Consider the following 15,721-nt stretch of genomic DNA (forward strand, 5'->3'; position numbering starts at 1 on the left):
ACACTACCCAACCCTTCCTACAGCTTTTCCCTCCTCCCTTTTCTCCAGACCAGCTCAGTTTCCTCCTGTGTAGTTTATTTACAGCAGGTAGCTAGCCGTGACGGGTTGCTGTAAGTTCGGGTGGCCAAATCTCATTATTATTTTTGCTAGTATATTAAAGAAAGCCTGAAGAGAGAGGTTTGGAGTTCTGTGAAGAGTTCCAGTGCTTATTGTTTAATGGAAATGGCTGGTGTGTGTATGAATTTGTTGCCTGCTCTACATGCACAGGCTGTATGATTTTCAATAATCTGCTAATTGGCATATCAATTCAGGCGATTATTGGTGTTCATAGGAGAAACCTACATATATAGGAAGCAAATAAACAATAATTTGCGTTCAAACACTAGAGCATGGCTACCTACGTGTACCGAGCTTTAATCAAGGAATGCTGAGATATGACTCATGGTGATTGACATCTGCTTCAAGTAACTGAGAAAGTTAACTTTACAGAGAGATGGAAAATTCACAGGTTTTAAAAGCAGGTGCAGACATTCTAGGGAAGATAGTCCTCCTGCAGGCAGTGCTTGGATGGTCACAGCGATAAAGGTTTTTCAATTGAATGCAATTAACAAGCCAAAGTTGAGTAACCCAGGATCCTATGGAAATATCTGATCTGTGCAGCATTGTGTGAAAAACAAAAACATTGGAACAACTAATAAGAAGGAATAGGTGTGTGTGTGTGTGTTTGTGTGCGCGTACCAGATTTGAAAAACAAGTGCTATTAGGGATGGTGCGGTGCTAGTAATTCTGAATTAATTCAAGTTTTGGGCTAATTTTATGCAAATTTGGGCACCCTGGCAACTGACCAGTTACACACTGCAATTTCTGCATGAAATTGCTCTCTATCCAAGAGGCATAAATCTTCTTAAAATTAGCATCAACTTAGTTATTAGCATTGGCCATCCCTAATCACAAGGCAACACATAAATAGAAGTAAATGGTGCATGCACAGAGTTGGCAGAGAAGGAAATATTCACTTTGCCTAAAACCCTGCAGCCATGTTCGTGTTGTGCACAAAAGCAGCCAGTCAGACCACCTCTGTTGAGAACCTGTGATGTGCACAGCTAATCTGATGCAGCACTGAGAGATCCAGAGTGCTGGATTGTCTTGACTGAGTGCATTGTTCCCCTCTTTAACCCACAACTTTCGTAAGCTGCTACGTCACGTGCTGTGCCATTGCTCCTCCATCTGTGTAATATGGAGGAATATATTGCTGTGGCCTAGCAACAGATCTGAATGGTATTTGGACCCAAACTGTCACAGAAATGATGTAGTCCTGATCTCTGTCCCTTCAAGATGCCGATAACCTTATATATATTTCTCCCCTTCATTAAGGACAGGTTTGAATGCTCAAAGACTTGCATTTTTTTTTTAGATGACTATTTTGATTGCTTGGCTATGAAATGCTTTTTACTAACTGGAATCAGTGATGGCCATTCCTCAGTGCTAAGACTTCTCCTTTGTGAATGTGGACAGATCTCATAGCAAGTGATGGTCTAGCTGAGCACTTGCTTTATTTCATGGCTTTGACATGACCACTTAACCTAAAAAACAGATGTTTGTAATTTTGTGCGTGGCCAGCCTTTAACTTTCACTATTATTGTTTTCTATTTTTTTATTTTTTTTTACTAAGAACAAGGAATAATTACATTTTTTATTTCTAGCCCGAACATGTGCAGACCTTGGAGATGCCCACCTGGTACTCTGTAATCAAGCAGGAAGATGATGGCACCAGCCGACCACATGTGCTACATCCAAGGTAAATGCTAATTAATAAACATTTAATGCAATGTAAACATGTACAGTGGATTGCAAAGGTATTCGGCCCCCTTGAAGTTGTCCACATTTTGTCACATTACTGCCACAAACATGAATCCATTTTATTGGAATTCCACATGAAAGACCAACACAAAGTGGTGTACACATGAGAAGTGGAACGAAAATCATACATGATTCCAAACATTTTTTTACAAATTAACTGCATAATTATTCGGCCCCCTTTGATCTGAGTGCAGTCAGTTGCCTATAGACATTGCCTGATGAGTGCTAATGACTAAATAGTGTGCACCTGTGTGTAATCTAAAGTCAGTACAAATACAGCAGCTCTGTGAGGGCCTCAGAGGTTGTCTAAGAGAATAATGGGAGCAACAACACCGTGAAGTCCAAAGAACACAGAAGACAGGTCAGGGATGAAGTTATTGAGAAATTTAAAGCAGGCTTAGGCTACAAAAAGATTTCCAAAGCCTTGAACATCCCACGGAGCACTGTTCAAGTGATCATTCAGAAATGGAAGGAGTATGGCACAACTGTACACCTACCAAGACAAGGCCATCCACCTAAACTCACAGGCCGAACAAGGAGAGCACTGATCAGAAATGCAGTCAAGAGGCCCATGGTGACTCTGGACGAGCTGCAGAGATCTACAGCTCAGGTGGGAGACTCTGTCCATAGGACAACTATTAGTTGTGCACTGTACAAAGTTGGCCTTTATGGAAGAGTGGCAAGAAGAAAGCCATTGTTAACAGGAAAGCACAAGAAGTCCCGTTTGCAGTTTGCCACAAGCCATGTGGGGGACACAGCAAACATGTGGAAGAAGGTGCTCTGGTCAGATGAGACCAAAATGGAACTTTTTGGCCAAAATGCAAAACGCTATGTGTGGCAGAAAACTGCACATCACTCTAAACACACCATCCCCACTGTCAAATATGGTGGTGGCAGCATCATGCTCGGGGGTTGCATCTCTTCAGCAGGGACAGGGAAGCTGGTCAGAGTTGATGGGAAGATGGATGGAGCCAAATACAGGGCAAACTTGGAAGAAAACCTCTTGGAGACTGCAAAAGACTTGAGACTGGGGCGGAGGTTCACCTTCCAGCAGGACAATGACCCTACACATAAAACCAGGGCAACAATGGAATGGTTTAAAACAAAACATATCTATGTGTTAGAATGGCCCAGTCAAAGTCCAGATCTAAATCCAATCGAGAATCTGTGGCAAGATCTGAAAACTGCTGTTCACAAACGCTGTCCATCTAATCTGACTGAGCTGGAGCTGTTTTGCAAAGAAGAATGGGCAAGGATTTCAGTCTCTAGATGTGCAAAGCTGGTAGAGACATACCCTAAAAAGACTGGCAGCTGTAATTGCAGCAAAAGGTGGTTCTACAAAGTATTGATTCAGGGGGCCGAATAATTACGCACACCCCACTTTGCAGTTATTTATTTGTAAAAAATGTTTGGAATCATGTATGATTTTCGATCCACTTCTCACGTGTACACCACTTTGTATTGGTCTTTCACGTGGAATTCCAATAAAATTGATGCATGTTTGTGGCAGTAATGTGACAAAATGTGGAAAACTTCAATGGGGCCGAATACTTTTGCAACCCACTGTAGGTGGGAGTTTTGTGTTCAGCATAGATTTTGTTTGGTATTCACAAAGTTTTAGCCCATATGGCCGTATCACTGTGGTAAGGAAGCTGTTTTGCAGCTGTTGTCCAATGAAGTGTTTGGAAGCCTTCCAATTACATGTTAAATGACTCGCATTTGAAACATTTAGGTCCCTGGTGCCCTATCTATGGCCCATCAGTACTTGCTATATGGCCCCCAAGATGTTTGCGGTATGACCCGCGTTTAGTAACAATACAGCTGTAGAGAAAGCTTTACTAGCATGCAGACCTCCTTTCTTTTCAAAATGACTGTTTCTTTTTAAATTAAAATTATTTCAAGTTATGCAATATGTGAATTAAGGTCCAGAGGACAACTGTGACCACCACTGCAGCCAAATCTCTCTGACTGCGGTGGGAAGGCAGGAACGGGAACTTCACAGTTTTGAAATCTAACGTTAGTGCACCCTTTTTATCTTTTTCAATAGTACTGCTATGAAAGATTAGGTAAAGCAAGTGAACCAGAATTTTATAATACTTATTACATAATTTTAGGATCATAAGGTTAGTACCTGTGGTGCCAAGCTCAAAATCTTATGTGCAGCCCATTGGTAATGTCAGGGGCTACGCATGATTGTTAGTGCTGTGACTAGTTTATGCTGTGTTGTTTTCTTTATTTTACTTTAGTTTGCGTTAATATCTTGTTTTATCTCATTACACTTTCTGCTGGGGCTGCAAATAGCTGCAGGCTGCCCATTGGATGACCTGGGGGGATTTCACTTAAGGGATTCTCATAGCAGCTGCTAGAGAGGCTTGCAGAGCTTTAGGTACCATGTTGTTAGACTTTGCCTTTGGGCTTTGATGCTCCTGTGTTTGGAGAACAGTCGAGGTAAGTATGACTTTAAAGGGTTGCTTTAAGTGAACTTGCTAGAATTCTCGTTGCTTGTAACTGACACTGCTGCATAAATTTGGGTACCACAGGTGCCCACAATTATGTGTAATATATACAATATTATTTCCTAGGAGCTTAGAAAGCCTCTATAAATCTCTTACCTGCGTTAAAGGCCTTTTTGTTTGGATCTCTGCCCTGCCCTTTCTTGCCTTTCACAAGCAAGGAGACAGCAATGTTCTTGTCAGTGTGAGGATGGCAGGTAAAGGGAGAGCACAACTCCAAGTCACAAGGCCTTCTTTCAGGTAGACTAGAGATTTCTAGTTGCTCTCTGTGTACAGTGCAGGCTTTGGAGCGACATACAGCAGGCACATTTTTGGTTTATAATCTTTCAGACTACTGAAGGGTTTGTTTACATTCAAGCTAAAAAAAAAGTAGCCCAGCGTATTGCAAGGCTGCAGTGGTGTAGTGCAGTACAGTACCATGATGGCTGTCGGCTATGGAAGAAGGTTTCGAATAGGGATGATTATTCAATTTGTGGATGATCGACGGACCCCTGGATGCTCTCTCATCCTCCAATGTGTAATGTGAATGTGGTAAGTGTTGAAGTAGTGTTTAAACTCCCTTATCCTCTTGCACATGTCCCGTGTCTTCTCTCCATCACTGCCGGGCGCCTGTGCTCATGACCTGGCAGTATGTGTTTTAATCTTTTGACTTAGTAGGGGGAGGAGAAGCCTTTGGATCCTATCACAGCTTCCCCCGTCCTCCTCTGTCCCACGGTGGTCTCGCTGCGGGTCCTGGATCGGAGAGCATGTAAATATTTACCTTTCTGGCTCCAGGGCAGGTGCAGTCTCATAAATAGATGGAACTATTTCCGTGCTGAGAGCTGCAATAGCGCCACCAGCTGGAGCCAGGGAAGGTAAATATATAAAGCCTTGTCAGGCTTGTCGAGTGAGGATTGCGGGAGACTTTGGGGAAGCCAGCGCTGGATTGCCTGCAGCTACAGGGGAGGGGGAACCTCATTGGGACCCTGAGGCTTCCCCCTCCTGAGGTAAGTAATGAAAGATCACAGACCAATTTTACCCCCTTCCATGTAGTATATGAGCCATACTCTACACAGTCTATTCTATGGAGCTGAACTCCCCATCAGATACAAATCTTTGCAAGATGCTGCACACACAGATGCTGTACACATGCAACAGATCAGTATCTGCAAAAGATCTGTTCCTGCAAAATGCTCTCATACTACATGGAAGGGGGTAAAATTGGTTTGTGATCTTTCATTAATCTTTCAAGTGTGTATGTGGCATTAGTGTCTGAGTCAAAACCCTGAAACAAGCATATGGCTTATCCAGTAAAACCTGAGTCAGCTGAGTCAGAGTACCTGATCTGCTGCATGTTTGTTCAAGGTCTATGGCTACAAGTATAAGATGCCGAGGATGAGCAGGATAGCCAGGCAACTGGTATTGTTCAAAAGGAAATAAATGTGGCAGCCTCCATTCCCTTCTCACCTCAGGTCCCCTTTAACCAAGAAACACTGTAATCCTATACAATAAAATGCAAGTGTCCCTGCGTCATCAACTGAATGGTTGTGTGTCCCTGGCTTTTTTGTACTGGGCATGTGCGCAGCCAGGGCAGTTAGGACACAGGGCCGGACCTGACAGTTTGCTGTCTATGGTTCACAGAGGTTTTCACTGCATTGTGGGAAATAACCGTTTTTTCCAACTGCCAAGCAAGCCGCTCCCTGTGTGCATATACTTCAGACAGTGGTGGCGAATGAGCAAGCAGGACGCGTATGTGTGTGCAATGGGGAGGGGGTGGGGGGGACAGCGGTTGTGACCTAGCGCCCGTTTAACAGGCGGGGCTTTTTACTAGTTGCAAAAGTTACGGTATCTTAACTAGTTTTTTGCAACTGAAATTAGGAGGAAGAACAGGGTGATGCATAATGTACGTGGGTGGGAGAGTAACCTCAGTCATGTGATCTTGTCTTAGCACATCAGGGAGAGGTCAGTCAGCATTGTACAGCACACCTATAGGCGCATAGAAAATAGGACAACACTATGCATTTCTACCCTCATGGCTGCTTGTGAAGTTAGGCTTACGGTGCCCATACATGATGCAATAAAAACGTTTGCTTTTCCCGTTTATTCGATCTAAATATTCGAATGAAAGTCGAAAATATTTTTTTTTTTCGATCAAGAAATTCAAACAATATCCCCTTTTTTTTTTAGAGAAAAATCTGATCGGAGATGCTGGAAAAATCTTTATATTCAATCTAACGGAACAAACTAAATTAATCGAAAAGAAATTAAAAATTGTACCATGTATGGGCACTTGAAACATTGTTACAACTGTGTAACGTCTTTAGAGTATATGCAGAACTGTTTTCCTAATTTCTTTCATATTCTTTAATCCACCTTACTGTGATACGTTTCTTTAATATTTTGGTTCAAGTACAATTACAGCTGTCTTGCATCAAAGAGCACTAGCAATTTTTGGAACGATTTTAAGATATTGGTGAAAAAGAACTTGCAGCCTTTCATTGTCCAAGCACCACCTACACTCCTCAGCTGCCCGGATCTGTCTGGCGGATCGAGTGCATTTTCTTCCCCCACTCACCCAGCTCCCATGTGACATTACACATGTACACTCTGTTCCCCCCAAGCAACAGAACATGTTGGCAGCCTTGGCCTTGCATTATTCTGCCATGGATCGGTATCTGTTCCACATCTAGCATGCTTACTGGCCTTTAGAATGCTCTCTAACTTGTAGGTCTGCACTTTCTGCCTTCAAAGGAACCTAAAGTAATAGTAACTTACCTGGTGCTTCTCTCAGCCCCCCATTCAGTAGCTAGGCCCCTTTATAAGCAGGATGCCTGAGCCAGTTAAAGGTTACTCCGCATATGCGGACCTGCCACGTATCCTCTCAATAGCGGTCTCGTGCCCGGGAGTGGTCGGCTCATGCGTTTTTGTGAACTGCGCAAGTGCAGAACACTCCCGGGCCATGGGAGGGCAATTGAGGTGTGTGGCCCGGGGGCCGCGCATGCAGCTTTCGGAGGGGGCAACTGCTGAGTGGACCAGAGCAGACCAACAGTACAGAACCAGGAGGACTACAGGGGGCTGAAAGCACTTGCTGCCCCCACGCATAATGATGCTTTAGCTCTTGAATGGGCGCGATTCACTCCAGTCATGATTTAGTAACGAGACTCCACCAGCTCTCTGTTAAAATTAGAGCTTCAGCATGCACATATGAGTATGTTTTCCAGTACGTTTCACCTTGTTCGCTTTGCTGTAGTAATTGAACAAATCCGGCATCTCAGAGCAAATATTTAACCACCCTGTGAATAAAAGAATGCAGTAGGACAGACTTTGCATCAATTACCTAGTAGTATTTTATATTCCACTACTCTCTTCAGTTGCATAATACTCCGCAAGCTACCCACAGCTGTGAAGGCACTTATGGTGGGATAGTCTGACATTCATGCACAGGATGCTTTATCTGTGTTTGTAGGCAACAGTGGTCTAATTGCATTACCAAGAAGCCTGTTCTCCTGAGCAAGATTGGTGTGTTAGCATATGATGCCTGTGAAGTAGTTTAGTGGTATTTGTTAACTGTCCTCTGGGCTGTAAATGGATGCAAGTCTGATTTCCAAACTGAAGAGTTACACGGCATTAATAGAAACTAGTAAGGTGTGTGTGTCAGAGCCTGATAATGCCTTGCTATGTGGGATAACACCTCTGATTTGTAACTGCTGTGCTTGCTATTATTCAGTCTCTTCTCAACGCGTACATTGCCACATATTTAGATACTGCTGTAAAATGCATTAGGGCAAAATGAGCAGAACCTGTCAGAAGTGATATTGGAGCTGCTAGTCCACCACTGTTTTGATGTCATTATTTCTCATGGTTTGCTTTTTTTAAAGAAGTACAGAATTTGGAGCATGAGATGTATTGGTGGTTTTACATGTGACCTTTTTTCTTCCGCTAAGTTCTTGAGCCTCATCTACACGGTACAATTTTCCATCAGATCGGATCTATTAGACGGATCTATTAGATAATTTCCCACCGGTCCAGTCGGATTGCGATAGATTTTGCAATAGATTTTGGGTACTTATCAATGGAAAATCCATCGCAATATTGATCTGAAACAATTTGGACGTCTACACATAATGCAATTTCTTATCAGATCACTGGTCGATGTGATGGAAAATTGTACCGTGTAGATGAGGCTTTAAAACATTAGCATATGACCTCCTGTTTTCAACTAGTAAATATTTTCTAATCATTTTTATGACTCTTCTGGACTGTTTCTCAGGGCTGTGGAGTCGGAGTCGTGGAGTCGGAGTCGTGGAGTCGGGCAATTTTGGGAGCCTGGAGTCGGAGTCAGGAAAAAATGCACCGACTCCGACTCCTAATGAATTTGTAACTGTAATTAAAATAGAAAATATGATAAAATGTTCTATTTCTCAGATAATAGTCATTAAAAATAATGTATATATACAGTATATATACAGTAATAGCTGTGCTTAGTCCACAAAAATGAAATAAACCAATCAAAATTAGTTACTTGTGCTGCTTCAGTAAAGCAGTCCCCGTATTTTTAAGGTCAGATATACATATCTGATTGTGACTGTATATATGATGTGTACACAGGAATCTCTCTTATATATACGAAATAACATCTATGCTGTAAGTATAAAGCCTGATGTGTAGCTGTGTCACTAATAGAGATGGTCAATGAGATGGAAATAATTCTGCATTGATGCTGATTTATGCAAATGTATGCACTCCCTTTGCTGATGAAATCAAATAATTTGATATGTTGTTAAAATTTGGTTTGGTGACTACAAATTAAAGGGTACCTGAGACGGATGAAAAGTAAAGTTTTATACATACCTGGGGCTTCCTCCAGCCCCCTTCAGGCTAATCAGTCCCTCGCTGTCCTCCACCACCCGGATCTTCTGCTATGAGTCCTGGTAATTCAGCCAGTCAGCGCTGTCCGGCCGCATGCCGCTCCCACATCCAGGAACATTCTGCACCTGCACAATAGTGCTGCACAGGTGTAGTATGCTCCTGGCGGCGGAGTGTGTGCATGCGCACTACGCCCGACTGGCTCAAGTACCTGGACTCATAGCAGAAGATCCAGGTGGTGGAGGAGGACAACGAGGGACTGATTATCCTGAAGGCGGCTGGAGGAAGCCCCAGGTATGTATAAAACTTTAATTTCATCTGTCTCAGGTTTACTTTGTTACACAGTAGTACTATACTCTACATATGCACTCCCCACAGAGCTGCAGGGAATCCACTGAGAATGCTGTGCACATTGAACACAGAGGTGTTGTCTGTTTATAATCTCCTCATTCCCCTGCAGAGTACCTGCACATCATTCTTACATGTACCCACAGTTACATTGCCTAGGGCCTGATAGATGTTCTTTGTTCTGGTCTGTACCTTTTACAAGTACTCTTACCAAGGACTAGTTTTAGTCTGAAGGGAATAAATATAGTAGTCTACATATCCTTCTCACTTCAGTTGTCTTGTAAAATTCCTAAGCGTTGGCAGTTAAGAGACGAATTTCATGTTACATACTTTTAATCAACAAAATTGTAATATGCAAATTAGAGGAGTCGGAGTCGAGGAATCGGAGTCGGTGGAATCCTAAACTGAGGAGTCGGAGTCGGTGGATTTTTGGGCCGACTCCACAGCCCTGCTGTTTTTTCCGCTTCCTTATGCTGTTTAGTACTCTGAGCCCTTCCCTGCTTTGTCATTTCCCACGTCTGTATTTTATTTAATTTATGATGTCTGGGTCACCGTATCCTTTCATGGTCCCCTGCCTGTCATTCATGTCATTGCTCTGTGTCTTCCTCTCCTGTCTGATGTTCCATCACTCCTCTCCACTGTACACATGCCCCCAGTCAGGCTGCCCCGCCTAGAAACAAGCATTTGTGCAGAAGCTCCTGATCTCACTTGATGCATTGACGAGAGATCCAGCTAGGGACTGTCTTGGAGGAGTTCAGGAGGAGGGCATTGTTCTCCTACTCTCCCCACCCTCTCCATCATGCACTATGTTGTTGCATCTCCTCCTCCCTCCATGTGAGTATGTCACTAGCCCGCAGACTAGTGGCACATCTATACAGGACGTTGCCCAAACTGTCACCTGAGGGATTGTGTCCCAATATCTGTGGGTGACAGTCCTTGTATGTTTGTCTACTTATGTCTTTGTCCCTGCACTTTCTCAGCCTTGTACTGTATGTTTCTCCTTCTGCACCCACTTATACAGTATACAGTGTCTCTGCACCCACTCTGCCTTGTGTGTTTGCCCCTCTGCTCCTGCTTGTGTCTTTGCACTCAAATCTAATCAAAATGAGCTTTATTGCCATGACACTGCCATTGCCAAAGCAAGTAAAATGGTGGACCTGAAGGGAGCTGGGGTGTGGACAGTTGAGAGCTGGGGTGTGGGCTTGACATAGTTATAATGGGGAAGCAGTCTCATGTTGTCCCTTGTATGTTTTTCCCTATGCTTTCACTTTTTTTTCTATGTTGCGGTTTCTGACCTTTCTTGTGTGTTGCTGTCTCACTCTCTCGTATCTCTCTAACACTCAGGCCTTTGTAGGCTCTTGCACTCTTTCAGCTTTGTGTAGTTACTCCATTCAGCCGCTCTCACCTCTCATCCCTTCCTAGTGAATGACTGGAAAGCTTCTAGATCTGACCACCTGTAGCGATACAAACACATTGGAAGTTATGTCTTCTTGGATTTCTAATAGATTGAATTGAATTTACATATAATTACATGTTCGAAAGGCATATGAAATCACTCTACTGACTCTGGCTTATTGTAACAATTGTTTTTTTTTTTTTTTTTTGATGTAAATAGGAAATAAAATTACTACAGTAATTTCCTACATTTTTGAAAGTTATGCCTGTCCTTTTTCAATGGGAACTTTGTATTTTAGGAAATATTTGATAAAGAGAAATGTGCAAACCGGAGGAAGGAAATGATCAGTTTTGTAGTTTCTTCATGTATGATGACATGTTTTCTATATCTGTACATTATGCATTTGCAGCACTGTAGTGTTTACATTAATAGTACTGAGGGTATCCACTACTTACTTATTTCATGTAAATGGCATACAGGTTGATGTTTTTATTGACTCATTTTACTATAGTTGCCCGAGGATGCCTAATAGCATGGTCTGTTGTGCAAATGACAGTTTACTTTCATTGGAGAAGTTTGAGAAGTCCTCTGAGTTGCTACTTCTGCTACCTATGAGAGACATCTAGAGGTTACTTTTGCTTTCTACACAGACACAGTGTAGATTTATTTCTTGGCCTATCATATGTGAGCTTCAGGTGGTAAAATATTTTAGGGGGGGGGGGGGGGGCAGTAGGTTTGATCTGTATTCAGGGGGGGGGGGGAGGAGGTAGTCTTATTTCATGGTGGTGATTCTTATCCTCTAGTGCAACGCGCTTGAAACAAACAGTGCCATTGGCTTGTTTATTACTTCTGTAACCAGCACATGGGCTATAGAGGCTTGGGTGGATTAAATAATCATTTAATGTTCAATAACTTTGTATGTAAATCTTAGCGCTTTGTGAAAAAAAAAGATTTTTTTTTTTTAATTGAAATCCAGGCATCATTTCACATTTCAGTAAGGAACCTCAACAGCAGGCAGACAAACCTAACCTTGAGCTGGCTATATTCACATTCATATGTATTCTTGCTTCTGAGTGTAAATTTCTAACACAGACGTGTGTAATTATGATTATAATTATTTTTCTTTTACAGTTACTATCTTTACATGTATGATAAAGTGGTGGCCCCAAATGTTTCCCTCTCAGCTGCTTTATCACAAAGCAAGGACACCAAACCTATAAGAAGAGAGACTGAGATCAGCAAGCAATCAGTGGGGGAGTCCGAGAATCAGGCCCGAAGCACCAAACATAAATCTACTACCTCATACCCTGACCTCTCCTTAGAGGAGCAGGAGAGTGTAGATCAGAAAGGTGATACAGGGAGCAGTAATAGACAAGGTAAGTACAACACATGAGTCTTTTCTCCTCCCAGGACCACTGTGAGATGTCCTGATTAACTGCTTAGTTTTCTTTTGATATGTGGTCTCTCTAATTACATTGTTGTCCCTGGGGATATGATATCATGTGATAAGGCATTAAACCGGTTATCTCAGACAAACTGCAACACAACTAAGCATTTGTTCAGTGGCTCTCCTAGTGGATATTTTAGTCTTCTTACAATATAGCTTTCAGAACACAATTTCACAGCACTCCCAGAAACACACGTAGGATTGGTAGCCCAATTATTTTTGTGTGTGTTGAAAACTGTCTCTGCAGTATTATTCTTAATTTCAAATTCTTATTTAATCCAGATAAGAGGCTGCGTGTCTATATCCTTACTGTAGGCAGTATGTTTTATATCCCTAAAATAAAAGATGCGCACATAATGCCCAGTATTGCATATAAAATCAACAGCTGACACCCCGTGCTGCACTCCTGGGGATGTGCCACCACCTATGGAATTCACAGGGAAGGTCCCCCCTCGTAAGTTCACTCACCGATTTCAAACTTGTTTCCAGCGTATCACAGATAGATCTGTACTCTCCAGACGGTTCCTCAGTTCTCATAAACCGCTTTATTAAAACGAACATCCACACGACCGCTTGTGACAGACCTCTATTCGTCCTGGCCCCGGCACACAGGGCAGCACGTCCACACAGATTCTGCCTAGATGTTCCCATAGCGTCTGTGTGCTCTGATTCATTTCTAATTGGATTAGCCACATGCTTGCTTGGGGGTTGTGGTTTAGACACTACTGATGCAAAAGGACTGCCAAGCAACTGGTATTGTTTAAAAGGAAATATGGCAGCCTCCAGATTACTCTCACCTCAGGTTCCCTTTAAGTGCTGAATATGATAAGCAAGATGCAAATAATCCTGAGTTGATGCAGAATCCTGCAGATTTTAATGCACAAATATGCAGGTAGAAAATGGACCAATTGAATCCAAGATGGGATTTGATTGGTTCATTTTCAAGTTCCATACATTTGCATACAACATTTGCATAATTCTATATTAACTTTGTGACCATTTCTGGGGCTTAATGACTGAAAAAGAAAAATTGGCAGAACACCTAGAGAAGATTTTAGATGCTGGTTGGCTTCGCTTGTGGTAAATGAATTTGTTTAAAGGACAACTAACGTGAGAGAGATATGCCATATTTCTTTCCTTTTAAACAATACCAGTTGCCTGCCTATCCTGATGATCCTCTGCTTTTAATATGTTTAGCCATAGACCCTGAACAAGCATGCAGCAGATCAGGTGTTTCTGACATTGTCAGATCTGACAAGATTACCCACATGTTTCTGGTGTTATTCAGACACTACTGCAACCAAATAGATCAGCAGAGCTGCCAGGCAACTGGTATTGTTTAGGAAAGCCTCTATATCCCTCTCACTTCAGTTGTCCTGTAAGTTTGACTTGGAAAGCAGGGAAGTGATCAAGTGCAATGCCAATGTCTGTGTGCAGACAGGGAGTGGAGTAACTTCTCTTTCAGCACAGGGAAATAAGCTATTTAGTTGTGCAGTTGGAATAACTTGAGTAAGTGCCAGAAAAATACCTTCACATATTTAGGGGTGCTTATTAGATGCCCCCAAGACTTATCTGAGCCTACATGAATCCAGCTGCCTCAATCATCCCAGGAACTTTGAGGCAGTGGCTTAATATTATGTATAAAGCACAGGCTATCTAGGTTCTTTATCAACTTCTTTTAATAAAGGACAAAGTAACTGAACCTATGACAGTAATGGTCATAAAGAATGTATGCCTTAAAGGAAACCAGAGACGATTAAAAATATAAGTTTTATACATACCTGGGGTTTCCTCCAGCCCCATCTGCAGGGATCGCTCCCACGCCGCCATCCTCCGCCTTCTCCAGCACCGGTACCGAGCGGATGGGGCTGGGGGAAGCCCCAAGTATGTGTAAATCTTTTATGTTTAATCGCCTCTGGTACACTTTAAAGACGTTGAGCTCAGCAGAGTCATTTTGGAAAGTGCACCGAAATCCCCCTCCACCCCCAGAAATAATGATCAATTAATGGGGGTTAACTGAATAGTACTTTTTTAGATATTTTCCACAGAATAGATGTTTCATTTGATTAAAACATATCTTACAAAAATGTGTAACAATTGGTGCCCTCTTGATCCTGGTTTGATCAAAAGAATAGACAGTCTCGAACTGGCGCTGGATGGCGTGGCAAGCGCAGTGCTTGAGAGAGTACATCCTATCCCGGCGCAGGGCGAACCGAATGACTGCTCTCCCTGCTGCTCCGAAACTCCTGGCGGTGTTAAACACTAGTCCCCCTCCGAGTTGTAGCAATTTCGGAGGGAGGTGTAATTCATAGTCTGGCAATTGCCGGAGCCCCGAATTACCGTTACACGGGGCATGCAGCATAGCATTGCTGCTATGAAGACGCCCAGCTTCGGTGCTCAGCGCAATGCGCCAAAATGAACTGCTTCAGCTTGAGAGACTTTCCCATAGCTTTACACTGCATCGAACAGTACAAAATTGGTAGAGAAAGCTGTTTAAGGTTTACATTTGCTCCCCACCTACTTCTTGGCAACTACAGTATGCAACCTCACATAGATGCATGTTTCCTGCTTTTATGTGAGGATGCTTTGAAATGTGTTCTAGGTTCTCTTGTTCTTTCTGCCTTGTTTGTCACAATAAGGACACCAGAAGATAATCAGTGTTAGACGGTATGAAATACAGACATCAAAAGATGATGAATGATAATTTGCATTCAATCATTGGTGTGTGGCTAACTATGTAGTTCCGATTTTTCTGTTATGAGCTACCACTAATGATCCTTTTGATATACAGTTGTTGTGCTGTTGTTGACTTCAGATGTGCCATGTTACCATCAGATGTTGATCAATGACACCAATGTGACAAATTAACATTTACTGATGACCGCAGTCTAGCATGTGTGCAGAGATTTTTAAGTGTGTAAGTCTTTCTCCATGGCTAAGTGTGGTCGGCAGGAGGATTCCTGCAGTACCGGTTGGCAGGAGGGTTCCTGCAGTAGTGGCCACCCTATCTTGGGCAGAGGGTGGAAGCCACAGGTGTTTTCTTCCTGTCTTCCTTGCTAAGTAGCCAAATATCAGATGTTGCTGAACATCAGATCAATTCTCTATCCATCAATAAGCAATCCCTGGATGTAACCTACTTGGAATTAGCAGCTCTGTCTGTCTCTGGAAAACAATGCAAGCTATACAGAAACATAACCTCGAGCAGTCGATAGTGCCTGGTATACAAAATAAATATCGGATAACAAATAGATTAAAAAGAAAAGCTCTAGTTTCATCATAAGACAGAACTAGCAAGGTGGAACAAGGGAGATA

General features: G+C 42.6%; 1 protein-coding gene across 1 annotated transcript in view; it reads left to right on the forward strand.

The window, feature by feature from the left end:
• SKIL (SKI like proto-oncogene) overlaps positions 1–15,721 on the forward strand; it is an 82,490-nt gene that overhangs the window by 35,784 nt on the left and 30,985 nt on the right. Inside the window, exons 3-4 of the mRNA XM_068281010.1 lie at positions 1,704–1,798; positions 12,094–12,338. Of these exons, the coding sequence (XP_068137111.1) occupies positions 1,704–1,798; positions 12,094–12,338 (340 nt within the window). The remainder of the gene's footprint in view (positions 1–1,703; positions 1,799–12,093; positions 12,339–15,721) is intronic.

This window comes from Hyperolius riggenbachi, chromosome 4 (assembly GCF_040937935.1).
Source record: "Hyperolius riggenbachi isolate aHypRig1 chromosome 4, aHypRig1.pri, whole genome shotgun sequence".
NCBI classification, from domain to species: Eukaryota; Metazoa; Chordata; class Amphibia; order Anura; family Hyperoliidae; genus Hyperolius; species Hyperolius riggenbachi.